We start from the raw sequence: 21,033 nt of genomic DNA, 5'->3' as shown, positions 1-21,033 counted from the left end.
GCTGAGATAGCTGTGCACTATACGATATAATACCATTCAGACTGTACTGGTCTGTATCACTGCCGATGGAGATAAAATCATTAAACACAAGCCCACACATGAATCATAACTTTTGAAACATTTAATTGTGTAAATAAAGTATTAAACTAACACTCCCAGTAAAATAATTAGCTCCACTAAAAATTATTCCATGAAGCACGCCATCATTGCTTACATAATAATAGTTATGACCCAACCGATGCATGAATGAGTTTTCCATATGGTGGCCAAAATAAAATAGGTCTGGAAAATTTTAAAATAAGATTGACACAGGATTGATCCTTGTCAATGAATGTCACAGAAAATAGTGGAAATGACCAGTCAACCCCAATTCAACACTGTGTTGTGTTCAATTTATCAAATTGTTGCTGGAGGTTTTGCCACAGCACTTCCAGTCAAACTACTGTGCAAAAACAGTTCTGCACTCATTTTCTACAAATTGTGCTTCACATAACACTCAACAATGAACACAGGCTGCTTCATCATGAGCAGCATTTTGCATTATATTCCACTAGTCAATAAATATGTCTGTTCCTCTCACTCATTCAATCTTAATTACATAGTGAAGTATTTGGAATAGAGAATGTGAGACATGCTCTTGTGCAGCCATGTGACAGACCAGTAGGTCCACTGAAATCATTGTTTCTAGAATTTTCTGAAATGCGCAATTCTCCTGTTCATTAACAAAGGTCAGTATTTGTGTAAGTCTTACAAATAATTTCCTGGCCAGTGTTTTTGTGCACCCTGTACCAATATGTGTATTCAATCAAGATATTTAATGAACACGAAGATAACAGGAATACCTGCTGCCTAGTGAAGAAGGCACGCATACTCAGTGAACATGCCTGCAGTATATAGTGAGATGCAGCTCTAACAACATTTATGAACTCAATAAAATGGTCATTTCATTGTCTACAATTTTGGGCCAAACGTTATATGGACCTCTTGGGCCACAACTTATGTACTGTAAGATATACAGTACAAAATAACACCCCAATTCACAATATGGATTCAGCTGCATGTTTAGATCGATTTCAACACTACCTCAAACCAGTCTACTTGTACAGCTTTAAATCCATTAAGTATAATGTTTGTTTTCAGGAAAAGAACTGGTAAAAATCTCTTTCTCATCACTGCAAATAGGCCGAATAATGTGGTGTGTGTGATGAATAGCACACAATTACTTTGGATGCACTTCAATTATTCTACAAACACGAAACATAGTTAAAATTTAAATGTCTTTCACCCAAATCTCACATTCTCTATGATCACTCAATGATAACACTTTTCAATGTCTAAAAATCTCCTAAAAACTGTTTATGAAATGACAGAATGAAGCCCAATTATGAAGAATTTAAAAAGTATTTAACTGAATGAGCCAACCATCCCAAGTGGTTAAACTTTCCTCAGTTAGTCAGTTAGCAGCTTGGCTCATAAAGCGGAAAATACCCTTTAATTTGAAATTACAACCTGTGTCATAATGAAATGTGTACATCAGTAGCACCGTACATTGGTGGATTTTCTTACCACTGCAGGAAGCCTTGTATCATTCCACCAAATCCTATTCATAGATGGACAAGGAAGATTTAATATTGTTTTAGTGACAAAGAAGATACACCAATGCCAAATGGTTGGCTTCACAAGCTGCAATTTAAAATCCTTTACTTCCATTTGCTGTGTACACCACTGATCTACAATACTGCTCCACAACAGTGACCAGATAGTATGTACATGACAAGCAAATCATCAGTGAAGAAACAATACCATGTAACTGACTGATTATTGATTTTGCGCTTTTCAGTTAGTTCATATCCTTGACACTCAGCGCACCAATTCTTACTGCCAGAATGCCGATTTTTTTAAAATTATTTACATATAAAATGAACTAAAACAATACTGCATATACGACACAGTGAAAAAATAAATTTAAATAATCCAAAAGGGCGAAAGAATGAAATACCCCGTAACTAGATTGTTTTGGAAGTAGTAAACAACACCGCACAAAAATCCAGTGTTCAAAAGTGGTTCCTTGGTTTTACCTTTTGGACAGCATTTTACATGATGATCTCTTTACTGAGGAAGAAATTGTTTCTCAGCTGAACATAGGGTATGAAAGCAAAGAATCCTTCTCGAGAGTGATTGACAGTGGTATGAAAATTGTTTTGTTATTTGCCACGCAGTAACAGCAGTCCGCTAACACACTAAAATTTAGTAGTACCACAGCTGCTTTATTTTAACGTCACACTTCACTTTTTGAGTGCTTTAGTCCTTTGTGCTAAAGATGTTTTGAATACCCACTTGATTATAGGTTCTCATGTAAATCCAGAATGGACAACAGGTCAGAGTAGTAGTAACAGTGAAGTTACATGCACAGAAGAAGAATTAGTCTCATATATGGGGGTTTTCTGTTACTTTTCCTGGGCCATCTAATACCACATGTAATTTTTATTGTCATTATTAGTGTTATTAATGCTATTGTAATTGTTGTTATCGTAAACACATGAATGTGAAATTCAACTTCGATCTTCTTCAGTCAATTTTTCAAATGTTTGTTTACAAACTTCACAGGCTGCATCCAAGAATGCTCAAAACGATACAGCAGTGACAGCTGCCACTGGAGATAGCCGCACCTCTTCACGTTTATTGCTGTACTATGTTGCTCATTTCTTCCCAGACAATTCAGATAACTTATCGGAAGTTGATGGAAGCAAGGACACTGAAAGTGGAGGCCAAGAATTTTGTGGCGCCTTAATCTGTGACAGGAAAAGAAAATCTAAAGTGTGCCCTGAAGATTAGAAGAGAAACACCAACAATGTGCAGGCAAGCATATATTGGATATAAAAGAAGTCAAAATGGCAAAATTACTCTTAATAGTACAAGAGTGGCATGAAAATTAGGTCCAATGTGTACTTCAAAGATGTGTCAGAAATCTGTTCAAAGGAAGTGTCATCAAATTTTTACTGGTGACAGACATGCAATTTTTAACAATTTTTGGGAAACAATGTCACAGGACCAGAGGAAGATTTACATAATCAGTCCTGTGGACCTAATTCCAACCAAACGTCCAGAGAAAATCACAGGTGAATCCAGTAGAAAAGGCACGCTGGTTTATCATCTGAGAAACGATACAGGAAAACATCAAGTATGCAAAAAAATGTTTCTCAATACTATTGGCATTAAAGAATGGACAGTGAGGTATTGGCTGGATAATTCCACACTTGGGATGAGACCTGATTGATAATTGTCACATTCCCGAATAAAACAAAGAAGAAAGATGAGAAAAACTTCGTTAAAGAATTTCTGGACTGTCTCCCTAAACTGCCACCACATTACTGCAGGAAGTCCTCCTCTAAGCTATATCCTGAGCATATTGTACACAGCAAACAATAGCTGTATGAACTCTACATAAAAAAATGCAGTAAGGAACAGGCTTCACCATTCAATCAGGTCACGTTAAGCTTTATTTTCGAAGAGGTTGACCTCAGATTATTTTTCCAAAGGAAGACCAGTGCAACCTGTGTTGTTACAGGCTCGGAAACTTTGGTAAAGAAATGTGGGAACAGGACATAAAACAGAAAGAGCAGGCAAAGCTGAAGAAAGATCTAGATAAGAAACATGCCCAGCACAAGCTCTGCAGTCTACGTCATCGACTTACAGGCTATAAGAGTAGCATCACTTTTACATACAAGTGCAGTTTATTATAAAATAAAATTGGATGTCCATAACTCTACAATGTATAATTTAGAAAGTCATGATGCAGTGTGTTACTGGTTCGATGAAATGCAAGGTGAAATTGTTGCATCAAGTTTTGCCTAATGTATCGTGGGCACACTATCCAAAATGATTGAGGAAAATCCTGTCCCAGTCACTTTGTATTCTGACAGCTGCACTTGCTGTAAGAGAAATGTGATATTAACAAACACACTTAAAGACAAGCAACTGATTCACCAGTACTGATTACGCAAAAGTTTTTGGAGAACAGTCAATACTCGCGTGGAGTGTGACTCAGTTCACAGTTCCATTGACTGCAAGTTCAAAGGATGTGAAGTTACACTTCCTAGCCAATATGCCTTGACATCTAAAGAGGTGAGAAGAAAGCCACAACCTTACAATACCCATTACCTATATTGCTACTTTTTCACTAATTATGCAGAGAGAAGTTTGTGGAAGTATGACTCAATTAGGTCTGGAAGAGCTGCAAAGAATGAGTCAACAATTACAGACATGAGGGCGATACAGTTACGTCCAAACAGCCTTATTCACTCCAAGTGCACTTTCAACAAAGTGTAACAAGAAGTACCAAGACATCCGAGAAAAATTTCTGGAAAAGTTTGCTTCTCAAAACTATACGAAGAAAACTTGAAAATCAGGAAAGCTAAATAGGTTCATTTACAACAACTTAAAGTAATTGTTTCTAAGGATTGTCATTTGTATTATGATAACATTCCTTATGAATAATCACCATCTTGGAGGTTACTGTTTCAAGAATGACAAAGTGTCTTTCTTTGCTCAGCAGTTTTTTTCCTTGAAGAAACCTACAGACATTATCAGATCAATGTGAACCGTGTGTATATTTGTAGCTTTTCCATGAAGTCTTTCAAGAAAGTCTTTCCAAAACGACGTTAATGTAAAAGACAAACCAATACCACGTAAACAACATTCCTCTTCCATAAATACTGACAATTCCATGTATCTGCTTGCTGCAATCCAGTTTTCTAAACAGCACTTTCTTTGTTTCACTTTTTGTTATGATCCGGAATAAATCATTGAACTGCAGCAATGCAAATTTCGTGCCCTTATGAAACACATCGGGTATTCTACACAGTTTTTTCTCTCCCCTGTAAAATTTGTGTTTTACTACTTACGCAGTAATGTTTCTTCACCGACAAAATTAGTAACAGGGTTTTCTCTACACTTTTTTTTTGGCTGACAAATCATCTAATTAGTTTCCCTTAACACTCGTGTTAACTCTCACTCAATAGCTCTAGTCCATTTAAAAGCACTTGATAGTTGACATCTGTCTCTTGCCGCTAGTGTTGCCACATTGGGTGTCAGCTACTGCTCGGTTATAGGTGACACACGAACTCTGTGGGTCACTTAACTAATGCTGTTAATGTGTAACGTGGAACAATGTTGGAAGTGACTACTGCAAAGTATGTAGGGAGTGCGAGATGCTCTATTGACTGCTGAGTTTAAGTGACCCATGAATGAATTGCAGCAGACAATGCATTTCGTAGGCTCGAATTTAAACTTGTGTCCTAAGCTAATGACAACCTCACAATACACAATACAGTATAACCCCACTTTTACGTTCCTGGAATTAATGTTTTGCCACCATTTACGACATTTTTTATCAGTCCCATGAAATTTCCTATGCCCCCAATGTTAATTTGCACCTGATTTTACGTCAACATATTTATAATTTTCCCACGATTTACACATTACGAAAAAATGTTTGTAGAGAAAATATGATGCTAGCATGATGCTGGCCGCCCAGTAGTGTTTACAAATATTACGTGGTTAAGTTTCTTGACACCAGGGCACTCTAGTGGATTTGAACCGGTAAAGGAGTAAAAGTTGCAACAATTTGTGCCGTACCTCCTGCTGCTGCCGCCAAGCTCTACTTGGTGTGGTGGCCGATGAGAGTAACTAGGTTCGTTCGAATGAAGATGATATGACCAATCACAACCATTTCCAAACTGTCTCTACTGCACAAACGCAGCTTCGTGATTGTTGTGACCATCGTAACTCCTCTGCCGAACCATATTTAGCATATTTCGGTGTATGGCCACACGGAGCGCTAGTTGACACCATCACTCACTTTGTGTTGCTCGAATGTTTTTAGTGTAAACACAGTACCGGTTATGTATTGTATTCATGCTGAGCAAAACGTGTTTCGAGAATTTATTCTTGCTGTCAAGTGCAGTATTTACCTATGTATTTTTTGTGATGTTACACAAAAACAATGTGAGTGGTAGTTTGCGAGTGTGCATGGTTTTCTACATAACTGATGAGGCACAGTACCTGATAACCTCAAAAGGACGACTACAGTGCAAGAGACACAGAATAACACATATTCAAACACCATACAAAATACTTTTTTTTACATATTTGCACTTGACAATGAGGAAAAAATTCTCGAAACGCGTCTTGCTAAACATGAAAAAATACGTAACTAGTGCAGTATTTCATTATTTAATGAATGACAGCTGCAGGCTTTCAAAAACATCTCTTATGACATGAAATTGAGTCAAACGTCTTGATGCCTGTTATGGGCATATCATACATAAAGTGCAAGGGGGGGTATCCTATACGTAACTTTTACAGCTTAAAATGTTATTTCCCCACATTTTACATTTTTCTGTGGTTTACACTTTTTGAAGTCCCTTGAAAAGTGTCAAAGTGGGGTTTCACTGTATATGCAAGAAAATGTCTGTCAACAACCTGCACCAGTACTAAAATCACAATCGCTTTGCTCACAGGGATTAAAGTCAACATTTCCAAACCAACTGACGACAGAAAAAAATTCAGTCTAAGTGCTAAAAGTAAGCTTATTTCTCACTATCACTGGTTACCTGTAACTATCCTCACACAGGTTACATGAGCTGACACATTACCATTTCACCCTGCGACATCCTACATATGGAATTAATGTGCTGACCATTGTGCTATGGCCCTATAGTAAACAAAGCAATTACATCTATGATTGTGTTGACCCAGTAGCAATGTTGAATGGCAGCCTTCAAAAATTCGGCTTCACACAATGTCATACAAAGCTTATCTAATTTAAGTTAGTCTCTGTGACTATGATAACTGTACACATGACACTCAACTGCATCTTGTGGGAAGGTATCCAGTAATGTCTGGTTAGTTCTGTGCGTGATATGTGCAGATTTCATTAGCACTGTTGCTTATGTGTATTTCTTGATGTGGTTATTGCCTGTGATGAAACATGAAATAAAAGTGCCTGACCCACGATACAGGATCCATGATACAGGATCCAAACACATGAAGAAAGAATGCCCGACAAGGAATTCGAAGTGAAATGACCAATTGTTGAGGCAGTTTAGCAACAGCGAACAATTTGGGTACGACACTGACAAGGGGAGGCCGCCAATTGCGAAATTCAGATTCGATTCATACTGCGCATAATAAAACCTCATGGCCAGAGGTGTAATGTGGCAAAGCACCAAGATGCACTTCTCAGCCGTTGTCGAGAAAATCGACAGTTAAAAGAAACCGCTGCGGTGAAATACTCTCTTCGATTAATAATTCTCTACAGCGTCGTGGCGCAGCGGTAAGTGCTCTGGTTCGTAATCCGAAGGTCGCCGGATCGAATCTCGCGCTATGCAATCTTTTTTTAAGTATTTGTTTTTATATATATATATATATATATATATATATATATATATATATATATATATATATATATATATATATATTTTCCCAGCAATCAGTTGCAACAATTATGCATATAATAAGTTGTTGAAAGTCGTTTGTCGTGGAAAAACTGGCGACTTCGAACATCATTATGTTTTCCGCAAACAAAGTTGTTATTAATTGTCTTCATAATGTTAACCTCGTATAGTTAACGGAAGACATAGAAACGATATTCCGAAACGAATACGTATACGTATAGCGTAAGTCAAACGTTCGAATTAGAATAGAGACCCCACGAACACAAATTTGCTGTGGCAGGTATAAAATATAAACTCCATTACTCGCTCGTTACACTTGAATGACAGATGTTGAATGGGCCGAAACGAGCCGCCGCATAACAGCGTAGTTGCCTGCTAACTTCGAAAGAAGGTAGATGCGGTCCCTAGCGCAACTTATAACATTGTCGAAAATCAGTGCGGACGGGAGAGCTTTGGTACACCCTGTTAAAAAAAATGGAGGCGGTGCAATTTGAGACCGATCCGCAACATGCATAAGCAATCTGTAGAAATTTATTAATCGTCGAGAGTATTTCACCGCAACGGTGTTTCTTTTAACTGTCTATTTTCTCGACAACGGCTGAGAAGTGCATCTTGGTGCTTTGCCAAATTACACCTCTAGCCATGAGCTTTTATTATGTGCAGTATGAATCGAATCTGAATTTCACAATTGGCGGCCTCCCCTTGTGAGTGCTTTGTTTGGAAGAAACTAGCTCCAAAGTGTGGAGTGTCAACTATAAAGTAATTTTAATCTGACTGCCCATCACTTAAAAAAAAGTTAACCGATATGATTTGTTATGTAATAGAGGATTTAGGCTACAGAAATCCACAGGCATACTAGATTCTTTATGGATATGGCATATCTTTGATGTCACTGACAGAACAGTGGAGGGCTGGTGAAAAGATCATCATCAACACACTTGACACATAACTAATCAAACCCTCTGTCACAAAAAACTGCCTAAAATAGAATCATGACTCTATACATGACAAGGCCAGTATCATGGTATATCGTCAAAGACGTCAGTTAAACCTTATGAACGGGTGTGAACGTTTAAGTTAAGCTTAAGGTCCAGCAGTGAATTTACTAAGAGCTTGGTGGTCATCTCATTCATCCGTGTTTGGAACACTAAACGGATCTGCATTTCACATAATACTGTTATGGGGTAGGAAAACAAATCTACATAAAATGGTGTGTCTAAATAGGAGTTGAGGTCGGCTGCAAACAGGGATGTGGCATGAAAAATACTTCATGGTCCAGTAAGAGCCCAGGTAGCAAGCAAACACATCATTCCTATTCAAAGCTCCTGAATAACGCAACTAGGTCAGTCATCTAAAATTGTGTTCAAAATAGAAACCAACTCTTCCAGAAACTAAAAATATACCAGCAACCAAAGACACAAAAAAAAAAAATTTCAGATAATAAGTGTGTGCTGTAATTCTCTTCTTACTTGTTTTGGTAATCTCTCTCTCTCTCTCTCTCTCTCTCTCTCTGCCCCCCCCTCCCCTCCTCACCAAATCTCTCTGTCCATCTCATCACCTTATCTCCCCTCTCTCTGACCTTGAACCTTGTTTATTGTTTATTGTTGCTTCAAACAAAACCTTTATTGGGAACTGAAGCCACTTAAAACGAGTGGGTAAATCTCTCGCGATCATCGTTATACAGGGCATGAGAGAGACCTCTCCAGCTGCTGGATCTGCAAGGATTGTAGATTCAATTACAGCATTTTTCATAGTTTTAATCTGCAAATTCGTAGAATTACAAAATTTTGGACGATGCACATTAACCAGTAGTATTCGTAGTATTCTAACTATAACCCGATAAGCTATAAAACTAACAGTTTTCTGTAAAACACACTGTGCGGAAGAAAAAAAACGGCACAATGCTGTGTACGAAATTTTTGTTTCAAATTATATATACGGAGAAAGAATATTTACAAGAGAAATAATATGTGTAATGGTCAACATGCCCTGCTATCATCATTAAAACTGACTGAAAAAGATAACTGAACTGCATATTTTCGCAGAACAGCACACAACAGCATTTTCTAACATAAAACTAATACACTGTCATTTAAAAATATATAGCCTACGCCTGTCTATGTGTTTATTAGCTTACCATGTGGAAATTCAAAGTAAATCATTCAAAGACTTGTTAATAGTGTTTTCCACTCCATTTTCGTACCACTGTTCAAGAAATGTTCTCCAATTGACTGTGCGAACTATCTAAAGATAGCCCTTATCTATCATTCCATATTGAATGAGAGGCTGAAGACCTCACCTTCGCAAATACCAGATGAGCACACTGGGTTTACTCCAGGCAAGGGAGCCAACGAGCAGATTCTAAGCAACGTAAAATAGTCAATACTATAGACCATCTCCATGGAGATGGGTATGCCAAGACGCCTGGTGTACCTGACCCAGCTGAACACAACAACAGTAATACATAAAACCTTCTGACTTTTTTCTACAAATACCAGTGTGGGGTGAAGTTCCATTCTCTCTCCACTATCGTTCGATGCATATAGTGAGCACATTATTGGGGATGTTCGTAAATACTGGTATGACAGCATTGTTGTAGGTGGCAGAAAAATTAATCCCAGGTACGTAGAGGACAAACTGATAATTGCAAAAACAATCAACAACTGGAAACCATCATATACAGGTTAGTCGTATGAAGTGGAGAACTTGGTCTTGAACTCAACAATACAAAGACCAAAGTGATGATTGTAGATCACCTTAATGACAATGGACCTGACATTACAAATATTGCTGGCTTTAAGGTCAGCAGTGGCTTAGAGTACTTAGGGTGTGCTGTCACTGACACTTGAGAGCATGAGATCCATAGATGCTTTTTGATTACAAGACATTCTACAGGAAAACTTGCTCACTTCTAGAAATACACCTCCATCACTGCCAAGACAATGCTCACCGTCTTCCACATACTAAATCTTCCCCATCACAACCTATGCATCAGAAACTTCGTCAATGAAGGCAGCACATCGTCGCAAGATTGATGCTCTTGATATTTGGTGGTGCAGATGATTACTTCGAATCCTATGGACAGCACACTGAATTAATGAACTGATCCTGAGGCAGCTCAGCATCAGAACAAAACTTGACACTTGTCAATGGAAATCAATTGAAATATTTTCGTCACATTGCCAGAAGGCAATAAACAATGGAAAGAACAATAGAAAAAAATTTGATGTAAATTGGTCAAGAATGTTTCACAATTTGGTAACATTAAACAGTACTTGTTTTTATATAGTAGCATAGATATAGATTTAATATAATATAAAAACTTCTGTTTATATTGGCAAGGGAACTTTTCTTTCACATTAATTTTGGTATTGACACACTGCAAGAGGAGAGGGGATAGGGATTATACCTTCAGCACACCATATAAGAGGTGAAAAACAATCTTCCCACAGTGGTAAGCAACAAGCTGAAATACAGCTTTTAGCAACATTAAAAACAACATGATAAACAGGAAATTGATCCCACAACCCAAGCACACCTCTTGAAATGACAGAAAACTTCTGTCTATCAGCAATTATCTGAAATTTCTTCAACTTCCACTGTAGTTTTCAATAATTCGACGCACCTACATATTTTGAGACACCATTACTATTCACCAGTGATTCACGAAAGTGTCTTAATACCTTTCCTACTTCCTACAACTAAGTTTAAGTTCCAAGATCATACAATAATGGACCTATCACTCAAATGAACATTTTCAGAACTTTTTTACATTCCGTTGGGCGCACAGCATGGTATACATCATTATAAGACTTTTGAAAATAGACGCTCCAAAACTAGCTGCCATAAGGTAATAAATTTTTAACATTTTATATGATAGGCCTGTTTTGGTTTATTGCCATTATCAAGTGACCCTGCGAAAATAGCATTGGTAAGCACATCTATATGTAAATCACAGCTGTTTTATGTTTGCTTTTGCATTGGTACTTACATCTAGTAGGAAGATGGATGGATGGACGATTTGGGGGAAGAGAACAAACAGCAAGGTCACCGGTCCCATCAGATTAGGGAAGGAAGTTGGCTGTGCCCTTTCAGAGGTACGATTCTGGCATTTGCCTGAAGTGATTTAGGGAGATCGCAGGAAACCTAAATCAGGATGGCTTTAGGCAGGTTTGAACTGCCATCTTCCCGAATGCAAGTCCAGTGTGCTAACCACTGCACCACCTCACTCTGTTTATTATCAAGTGATAACCACATTGTACCTCTAGCAAATTTTTCTGTCAAGTCTTGGCAAGTATAATATTTTTTGTAGTTATGTAACGTAAAAATACATTTTTGGCAGTTCAGTATTTTGGGAATTCTTTACTATGATGCAATATATTTACATACAGCTTATTAGAGATAATGTTTCATTTAGTTGTTTTTTCCCTTTAAATTTTGTCCATGATATTTGTGCGTTTTGCTTTCCACATCACTATATCTTTTTGGATTCTATTAGGTTAATAAAGTTCTAAAGATAGTATTTCTGTTTGAAATTGTGTGTTCATTTAGAATTAAAGCAATTAGATACAATAAATAATGCCTACAATATTAAGTTATTCCATCATATGGTCATCTTATAATAACTGCAAAATTCAACCTAGTGGCACAAACGAAGAACTACAGAGCACAACATACAGGAAAATTTACACTATAAACAAATTTTGAAGCCAGAACTGTATGTAGCATACCTATGTTTAAGTAACAGTATAACTCCATTGATGTTTGGCTACAATTCTAAATTTATAGATACACAGATAGATACATAATACTAAGTTTAATAAGCTAATGCAAACCCAACACTACATAAAGAAACCAAGGGAAGACTATCAAAAAAATGGTTCAAATGGCTCTGAGCACTATGGGACTTAACAGCTGTGGTCATCAATCCCCTAGAACTTAGAACTACTTAAACCTAACTAACCTAAGGACATCACACACATCCATCCTCGAAGCAGGATTCGAACCTGCGACCGTAGCAGTCGCGCGGTTCCGGACTGCGCGCCTAGAACTGCGAGACCACTGCGGCCGGCAGAGGACTATCAATCTCCATACCAATTTCATACAAGAATAAAAGTCTCAAGAATATTAATTCCATAGATGATTAATCTAATTTACTTACAAAAGGCTTGAAATATAATTTAGAACTTAAATTACATAACAGTTCCATAAAACACCTGACAGCCACTGCAAAAGTAGCAATTGACATGACAAGTCTATCAATCAGAAAGTAAAATGAATAAACAGTTAATGTAGCAAAAGCTGTGGAAAATGAACTTTATAAAGTGAAAATACATAAAAAAATCAAAGACAGAATACATTGCCCTCAATCGCACAAATCACAAGGCAATGATGCACTTGCAGTAAAATCAAAAACAGGAAATTGTTCCATTATAATCAACCGAAATGACTAAATAAATCATGTTATGACATTTTTGAGAAACAACGTCACAAAAGTACCACATACTCCAACAAACAAATATGTAGCACAATAAAAAAATCAAAAATTACAATGGAATATTAACAGAATATGATAAGAAATCTATTATGAACCCACAACCCACACACATCAATATTACGTGCTGAAATAAAGATACATAAAATATCAACTCCAATCTGCCCGATTGTGGATTGCATCAATAGTCCTATGTACTTGGTACGTAAAAAAAAAAAAAAAAAAAAAGTAAGTTTGAACCAACTACTAACAGAGCTGTACACATACAACAAGAAATATGCCACAAGAAATTCATGTACTTTAGCAAAAGTAATAAAAGAGAGATATTTCACCCAATGGGAAATTTTTTTCTTTCGACAATGCAGACCTATAACTTATGAAATCATGGATCTCCTTAAAACTACTTTATTTCAAAATTATTTTGAATTCAAAGGAAAAATCTACACCCAAGCAGATGGAGTAGCTATGAGCAACAGTGTAACTGGCACAATTGTAGATATTTTTGTCAACACATTAGAAGAAAAATTTTTCTTCTGTCTTTTATAGATATGTAGATGACACTTTAATCCTGGCTGATGGAGACAATACAGACATCACTACTGTCCACCAGGCACTTAATAACCTCCATCCCAATATAAAATTTGCTATGGAAATGGAAATAGATAATTCAATATACTACCTTCACCTGACAATTAGCAGAGACACCAACAGCAATACATCTGATGCATACAGAAAACCTACCACAACACATAATATAATAAATGTCTAATCTTGTCATCCTAAAACATAAAAGCATGCCTCCTCCTACTCAGTGATTACCAGAATAATCAATTTACCTCTGGAACAATCATCTGTGCAAAAAGAACTGAAGATACTGTTCCACAGCCCACAAAAATTGTATAAAAAAACCACACAAAACCGAAACCCATCATGATACATGATGGCTTACACCTTACAAGAGAAACCTTAACAAAACACCCAACTTACATACCTATAATTTACCTAGCACAAATTTCAAATAAGATAAATGCACTATTTAAATCCAAGCACATACAACTGGCTTTCTACACAAATCTTAAAATGAAGTTTCATTAAAGCACAACTAAAATCTCAGAATACGCCCCTTCTGGAATATAAAAATCGCCTATGATGTTTGCAACAATTTCTATATTGGCCAGATCAGACAAAATTTTAACACCAGATATAAACAACACATTAGAAACAGTGATGATAATCTGTCAAGCTTCTATTTACACCTGAAAACTGTACACCACAAAGCCAGGAAAACAAAATGTGTTACAAATCTTCCACAGAATACCAAAAGGACTGAATATGAACATTCTCAAAGAACTAGACATACGAAGGCCACGTGAAATTCTAAATGAACACACAGATTTTAAATATAAATACTATCTCGAGAACTTTACTTGCATAACAGGATAAAAAGTGGAAAACAAAACCACACACACACACACACACACACACACACACACACACACACAGACCATAGGTAAAATTTAAAGGCAAAGAAGAACAATTAAATTTTAACAGTGTCTCTGATAGGCTGTATATACTTTGTAAACATATAGCATCATAATAAAGAACTGTCAAAATACTGGAATGTCAAAATATGTGTCGAACACTTAATTTTACAAAATTATATACTTACCAAGACTTTAAAGATAAATCTACTACAGACATAATATGGTTATCACTTCGAACGAGATAAAAGTAACATTATTTTCGTAGGTCACTTGTTAATGGCAGTAAGACAAAACAGGCCTGTCGTATATGACATTAAAAATATATTTCCTTATTGTAGCTAGTTTTGGAGCTTTCATTTTCATTTCTGGAATTTAGAAACTCACTCACCAACTTTGGACCTTCATATTGCATTATATATACACTGAATGGGTATACTGAAGGGCACACTAGCTGCAGCACATCTGTCAAGCAATATTTTAACACAAAAAGCAGGCAGACAACACACTAAATACAATTCCACAACATATGAATGGCATGCAATCCATCTTCTAAACAATACAAAAAAATGTCCTCCAGAAAAAACTTTTTCTAAAGGTAAAATGTAATGAGTCTGGATTCAGGAATCTCCACCATACAAGAGAAAGAAAAACAGTTTTACTCTAGTAAAATTACTATGTTTATCAATAAAATTAACATGGAAGACTAAACAGGAAAGCTGCTTTATACATAAAAAAAAACCATTAACTGCAATAGCATTTAAAGCAACACCTGCAGGCAGCTCTTTATGCTGCCCACAGATGGAACATCAAGTACAAAGACAGCATTTGTTACAATGTATTTTATATAAAACTGAACTTAACTGCTACCAAAAATTTGACTGAATGAAAATTAATTTAAAAAGCACATTAGAGAAACTGAAAGGCTCAAAAACCTAGTGCAAAACAAAAATACATTACCTTTGTCATGATTACCGAATACAGAAACAGTAGAACACCATATGTTCCTTGTAATGTGTATATCCTTTGTAGATAAAATGTCTCTACCTCCTCCTTATTTTCAAACGTGAGGACTCTACAACAAATTTATGTAATGTCACAGGCATTCACGCAATAGGCAGTACATTATTTTACAGTTATGAAGTTAATTACTATGCAAGATGTCCTATTTTCCTACACAATTTAGCTTTATCAAAGATGAATCTATCTGAAAGCTGGATTTACTACACAAAAACAGATGTTGCAGATCTATTAACTGTCCCCGCAGTAAAAAGTACAAGCGTGTGCTGAAAAGTGATGCCTCCAAATTTTTTATGTGAAAATACTTAAAGCTTTTTAAATAAAACAAACATCATTAATGTTCTGCACCTTTATTCTTCATGTCTACATATTTATTTCTCCACGTAGCCACCCTCACGATGAATACATTTCTCCCAAATAGAAACCAGTTCATCAGTACGGACACTGTTGAATATTTGACTTTGCTGGATCCACAAGCTCACCTCTGCTTGACCCACTTCATTACTATCAAAGTGAAGACCTCGAAGCTGTTCTTTAAATTCTTAAATACATGAAAATCAGATGGGGGCCAGGTCGGGTCTGTATGGAGGAGGATGATGATGATGGCAGTGAACCCAAGGCATCACACTGATTTAGATGTCACAGCACTCATGCACACTGGCATTGTAATGCTGAAGGAGAGGGCACTACAAGTGCAGACAAACTCTTTGAATTCAAAATGCAATTATAGCACACTGTTTCTCACATACTGACAAAGTTATGCACAACCATGTTACATGCTTCAATTCAGAGCCCTCTAGTAGCAGTGGGCTGAAAATACCTATACATGAATAATAAAGATTTATAATGTTAATAACATTTGTTTTATTTAGAAAACCTTAACAGTTTTCAGGTAAAAAATTTGGAGGCATTACATTTCAGCATGCCATTTTAGATAATATCCAAATCCACAATGCATCCATTGCTTCAAGTGCACTTTGAGTGTTTTTAAATGATCAAATAACTGTCGCCAATGTCCAGATTTTTTCAAAACAATTAATAAGATGTATGGAATAGAGTCACGTACCAAGCACAGAGAGACAAAAAAATATCTTATCGGTGGCTTGCTACAGTCATGTTCAGCATGTCTCCAACATGCCACAGTTAAATCCGTGTCTCCTGATCACACCAGTGTAGTCATTTATGAACTTCCTGTACAGTATTACGCAATAATACTATTTTTTGGTTGTCTAACTACCAGATAATTATCACTTCAAACATTTTCATTATCTCTTTCATAATGCCTGTACTGTCCAAACTTTACTGTCAAGATAGGGTATGAAATATCTAGCTAGGACCTTTTTCCCTCCACATTTGTATGCACTTAGTAGCAGCACTTACGATTTCACCTCCCCAGACATGAAACTTTAGTGTCATTAATAACATCACCTAATCCACCTCTTGTTCCACATTTATCAGGTGTGGCAATTAAGCTAACTTCTCATTTAACAGGATCTAGAGAAAACTATAGTTTTAAAACTGTAAGTGATGTGCCATCCGATGCAGTTCAAGTAAATTAAGTACATAACTGTAGAAATCAGTTTAACTGACTACTCTCATCATGAGCTCAAACCTATGATTAGTGTCCTATCTTCCAGCCTATATCAGTTTTAATTCAATCAGTCTTTATGATGTTCAAAGGGTAACAAAAGACTGAAGAATATTTTCTGAGTAAATAGCAGTGCACAGGGGTGGACAAGGAGCCGATACAGGAGCAAGCAGGCAGGTAGTTGAGCCACGGCCTACAAGATCTTAAAACACTGGTCAACAGCCCACTGATGAGGGTGGCCAAGTGACTACGGTGGGCACAGAATGTGTGCTATAGGGCTGCCTGGTGGGTAGCCTACACTGGTTGTGCCTGCCCACAAGCAAGTTAGTGGGTGCACTTACCTCATGGGGCAGAATTTGATGAGCCTGGCTTAGATGGACACCATATCTTTACCTCAATCGAGTCTGAAAGGGGATTACTTGTCCACTACCTAAAACAAAACCAGGGGACCCTTTAACTTTCAGGAGATGTTTGTTTAATACTCTTAGTCATGCACCTGTCTCATAAAATTATGATGCCTGCATAGTACAGCTTATGTAGCTGCCGTAGGAAGAATCCAATGCAGTTAACTCCAGAAACACCAGTGAAAAGCCAAGGGGAGACAATATACATTGAAAAACCCACAAAATCATGCAGGTGGCCATGCACATCACTGTTTCTCCTATGGAGCTGGCTACTGCAACATTATGTGGGGTGGTTGGGAGGGGGGCAACAACATCGTACTTTCCCAATATTCAATTTATGTATCACAATGACTAAAAAGAGCACTGTCAGCCAGAAAATAATTAATAGTTTGAGGGTTTTTTGATCTACAGCAAAGGAGGTGCATTTTATAAGTGGTTACTCAAATGAGACAGATGGAAAAGTATCAAAACTGTTTATTATTTTAAAAGTAAACACTATACATTTATCCCACTTTCAGACAAGCAGGCTGAAGTCTTAATGAAAAATGTTTTTGGTTGCCTATGGAATCCAGATTGTGCGTAGATATGCACCTCTTCGTCCGAAACAAATCAATGACCACAAATGCCTTTCTTCAGTGATCCAAAAATATGAACATTGCCTGGGGATAGTTTAGGATGTATGGAGGATGTCTAAGGGCTTCCCAGTGACATTCCTGCAACACAGTAGAAACAACCTTGGCAACAAGATATAAAAATGTGGGCTGTAGGGAACAGCAAATGCGTTTACAACTGTCCGAGCAGTTACACAGTAAAAAGTGAACTGTTTATCTGTCACACAGGTTGTCTGGCAGCAAGTGTAACAACAAAATATACCAAACGATGCAAACTCAAAGTTGGAATAGCAACAATGTTAGGAAAAAGATACGACTGCTATTCTATAATATTTAACAGTCTTAATTGTGCCTGTCTGCAGCTCATTGGTCATCTTTACCATGAGTAACAATCCACCCTTTTCCTAATACTGAACACATTACATCAGTCTTGTTCAACAGATTCTGACACAAAATTACTGAATATCTGCAAGCTTGACATCTGAGGAATTTGTATCAGCAAGAGCAGCATTAATACCATTATTCAGATGGATTAGGAAAATGTGTTGTGGCCAAGAGAGACCATTCATAAGAAAATTTCTCTGTATGTGTTATAATCTTCGTTTTCCGACAATTTGCTGAACTTTTACACATATCCAGTACTATATTGGGCAGCGAGTTTACTTTTTAAAAAAATACATATCACACAGAGCCAGCAGCTGAAGTGGAATTTTTTTATAGAAGCTCTCTCCACAGAACTGAGTTTTTTATTCAGGCACTGATCATTTTACAATGATACAGAATTTGCCAGCTTTTCACATGGAAAAACCAAAGGAACATATACTCACAAATATAAACAGACCTGACAAGGCCTTGTTGAAATAAAAATCCTAGCACTCTGCTGAAAGGAGTTTGTGAAACCACAGATTACCTAATCACATTGGCTGAAAGGACACCCATTCTCTCGATTTCAAAACCAGTGTCTTAACAAATGCATTACTTTGGTCAGTTTCTAAGTATCGTACAATGATCTTTTGTTTATAAATAACAAACAATTTAGTTTGATAAAATGAGAAATAGTTCTTTAAGAACCATGCAAATGGAAATCAGTATACGTAAACAGGAATTTGGAATCTATCCCCTCAAGTATTAGTATTTAACAAAATTTTTAATCTGTGTACCACAATATTAAGCTATCGCAGGTCTAAGAAATTGAAAAACCTACTCTCTATATGAATAAAATGCAATAACTTGTTTATGGAGCTTAGCTTCTGTTTCTATACAGTACAATTGTCTACAGAATTTCCACTTATTACTGACTGTCTCTATAAAATGTTTCACCACAACAAATAAAAATTAGATTTCTACAAAATAAAGGGTAACTACCGTTTTGAGGAACACAATAAACAAAACAGCTGTGAAAAAGTACAAAATTAAATTACAATGATGGAAAACTTCCTTTTTAGTTAATTATCAGCTGTAATGGCAACTAATGGTCATAATCATCAATTTCAAAATAAGAAACTTTGTCCCTTAAAACAGCTACTGCACTAAAAATAATGTCTCACACAGTACAATGTCTCAGGAACTTACACACAAAAAACTTACCTATGTGACCAAGGTTAAATATTTTTCTGAAATTGCATTCGCACTATTACTAGTAAATGCGACACATCGAAATGCACGCAATACCTGTTGCCTTGCACAGGTTGAGACTACAGTTGCATATAAGAAAAGTTAACTCTTATAGAGTGAAAGTACTCAAGTGATCTCAAATCTTTATCACTTTCAAAATATTAAAATGTCTACAGGTGGAAAAAAATATTATGCAAAATAATTGTTTTCAACAGCAAAATTTTCACTACTACAGAACAACCTGCTAACAGTGATAATTACGCCCAGCCTTACTTGGTTTTAAACGTAACAAAAAACAAACAACACAACAGTTATTTTTCCAATTATCTACTCCATCCAGCAACTCTCGTAAAAACAACAAATCATGCAAACCCAGGCTGTTTATTCAAGTTTATTATATTTACCTTAAGTGAGCATGAAACTGCTTCTGGCAGCAGCTCTCATCTGCTGGCTGCTCTATATAGTCCACGGATGAATGGTCAAGAGTCGGGGAGTCATTATTGGGACTAGGAGTAGCTGTCGGAGAATCGCAAGTATCAACTAAGACAAATCTTCCTCCATTCTGCCTAGCTGCTTGAACCAATATCTCACATATGGCACCAACGAGAAGCTCATTCTGAGTGTCTTGCTCAACCTAATGAAACATTTTATACACACAGACATGTATATGTATATATGCATAAAGCAAATGAAACTGACACAAATTAACACACACTTGCACCTACTTTCGAAATTACATGGATAAAATTTAACAAAATACAGAAGTGCACAGCATGTTTTGTTCTTACACCACTCCCACACACCACATGAACAATTAGCTGGTTGGAAATATTCAAAACACTGACATAAAATGGTACACATTAAAAATACCTCTGCAGATGCATTTGAATGAATGATGAAATTGTTTACAATAAAGCAGCAGATTAGTTCAGTGAGCCACCTGTTTAGAAATATACCCTGTCATAGTATGAAAACGTAATAAACATGAAACAACACAGCTATAACAGCAGCCGAAGAAACAAATTGCAATATGACAAAAAAAAGCAATACCGTATTGTATAAATTTTACATTTTCACATAAAATTTCAAGTTTTCGTCCATTCAGTATATCAAATTTCAATAAATGGGGGAAAGAATATGTGGACAGTGTGCGGAACCACACCCATTCCTTTGACAGGATCAAACTAGGTGACAAGAAAAATCTTCAAGACTGAATGGCATGTCACTTCTTTTGAAGTGTGTACCAATATCCTTTAAAACAAGGTTTCTGGAACCGAATACTTGCTTAAAAAGGTTTAACTTAGCCCACACCACTTCTAAAATGCTGCTTCTGCTTCACATTGTTCTACAAACTTCCCCTTTTT

General features: G+C 36.6%; 1 protein-coding gene across 1 annotated transcript in view; it reads right to left on the bottom strand.

Moving 5' to 3' along the window:
• The window catches only part of LOC124555697 (ubiquitin carboxyl-terminal hydrolase MINDY-3 homolog), a 90,255-nt gene that overhangs the window by 53,050 nt on the left and 16,172 nt on the right, over positions 1-21,033 (bottom strand). The window contains exons 3-4 of the mRNA XM_047129702.1: positions 20,074-20,303; positions 15,393-15,507 (exon numbers count right to left, since the gene is read on the bottom strand). Coding sequence (XP_046985658.1) covers positions 15,393-15,507; positions 20,074-20,303 — 345 coding nt within the window. The remainder of the gene's footprint in view (positions 1-15,392; positions 15,508-20,073; positions 20,304-21,033) is intronic.

This window comes from Schistocerca americana, chromosome X (genome assembly GCF_021461395.2).
Source record: "Schistocerca americana isolate TAMUIC-IGC-003095 chromosome X, iqSchAmer2.1, whole genome shotgun sequence".
Classification (NCBI taxonomy): Eukaryota; Metazoa; Arthropoda; class Insecta; order Orthoptera; family Acrididae; genus Schistocerca; species Schistocerca americana.
This window is presented reverse-complemented; position numbering and strand designations above follow the sequence as displayed.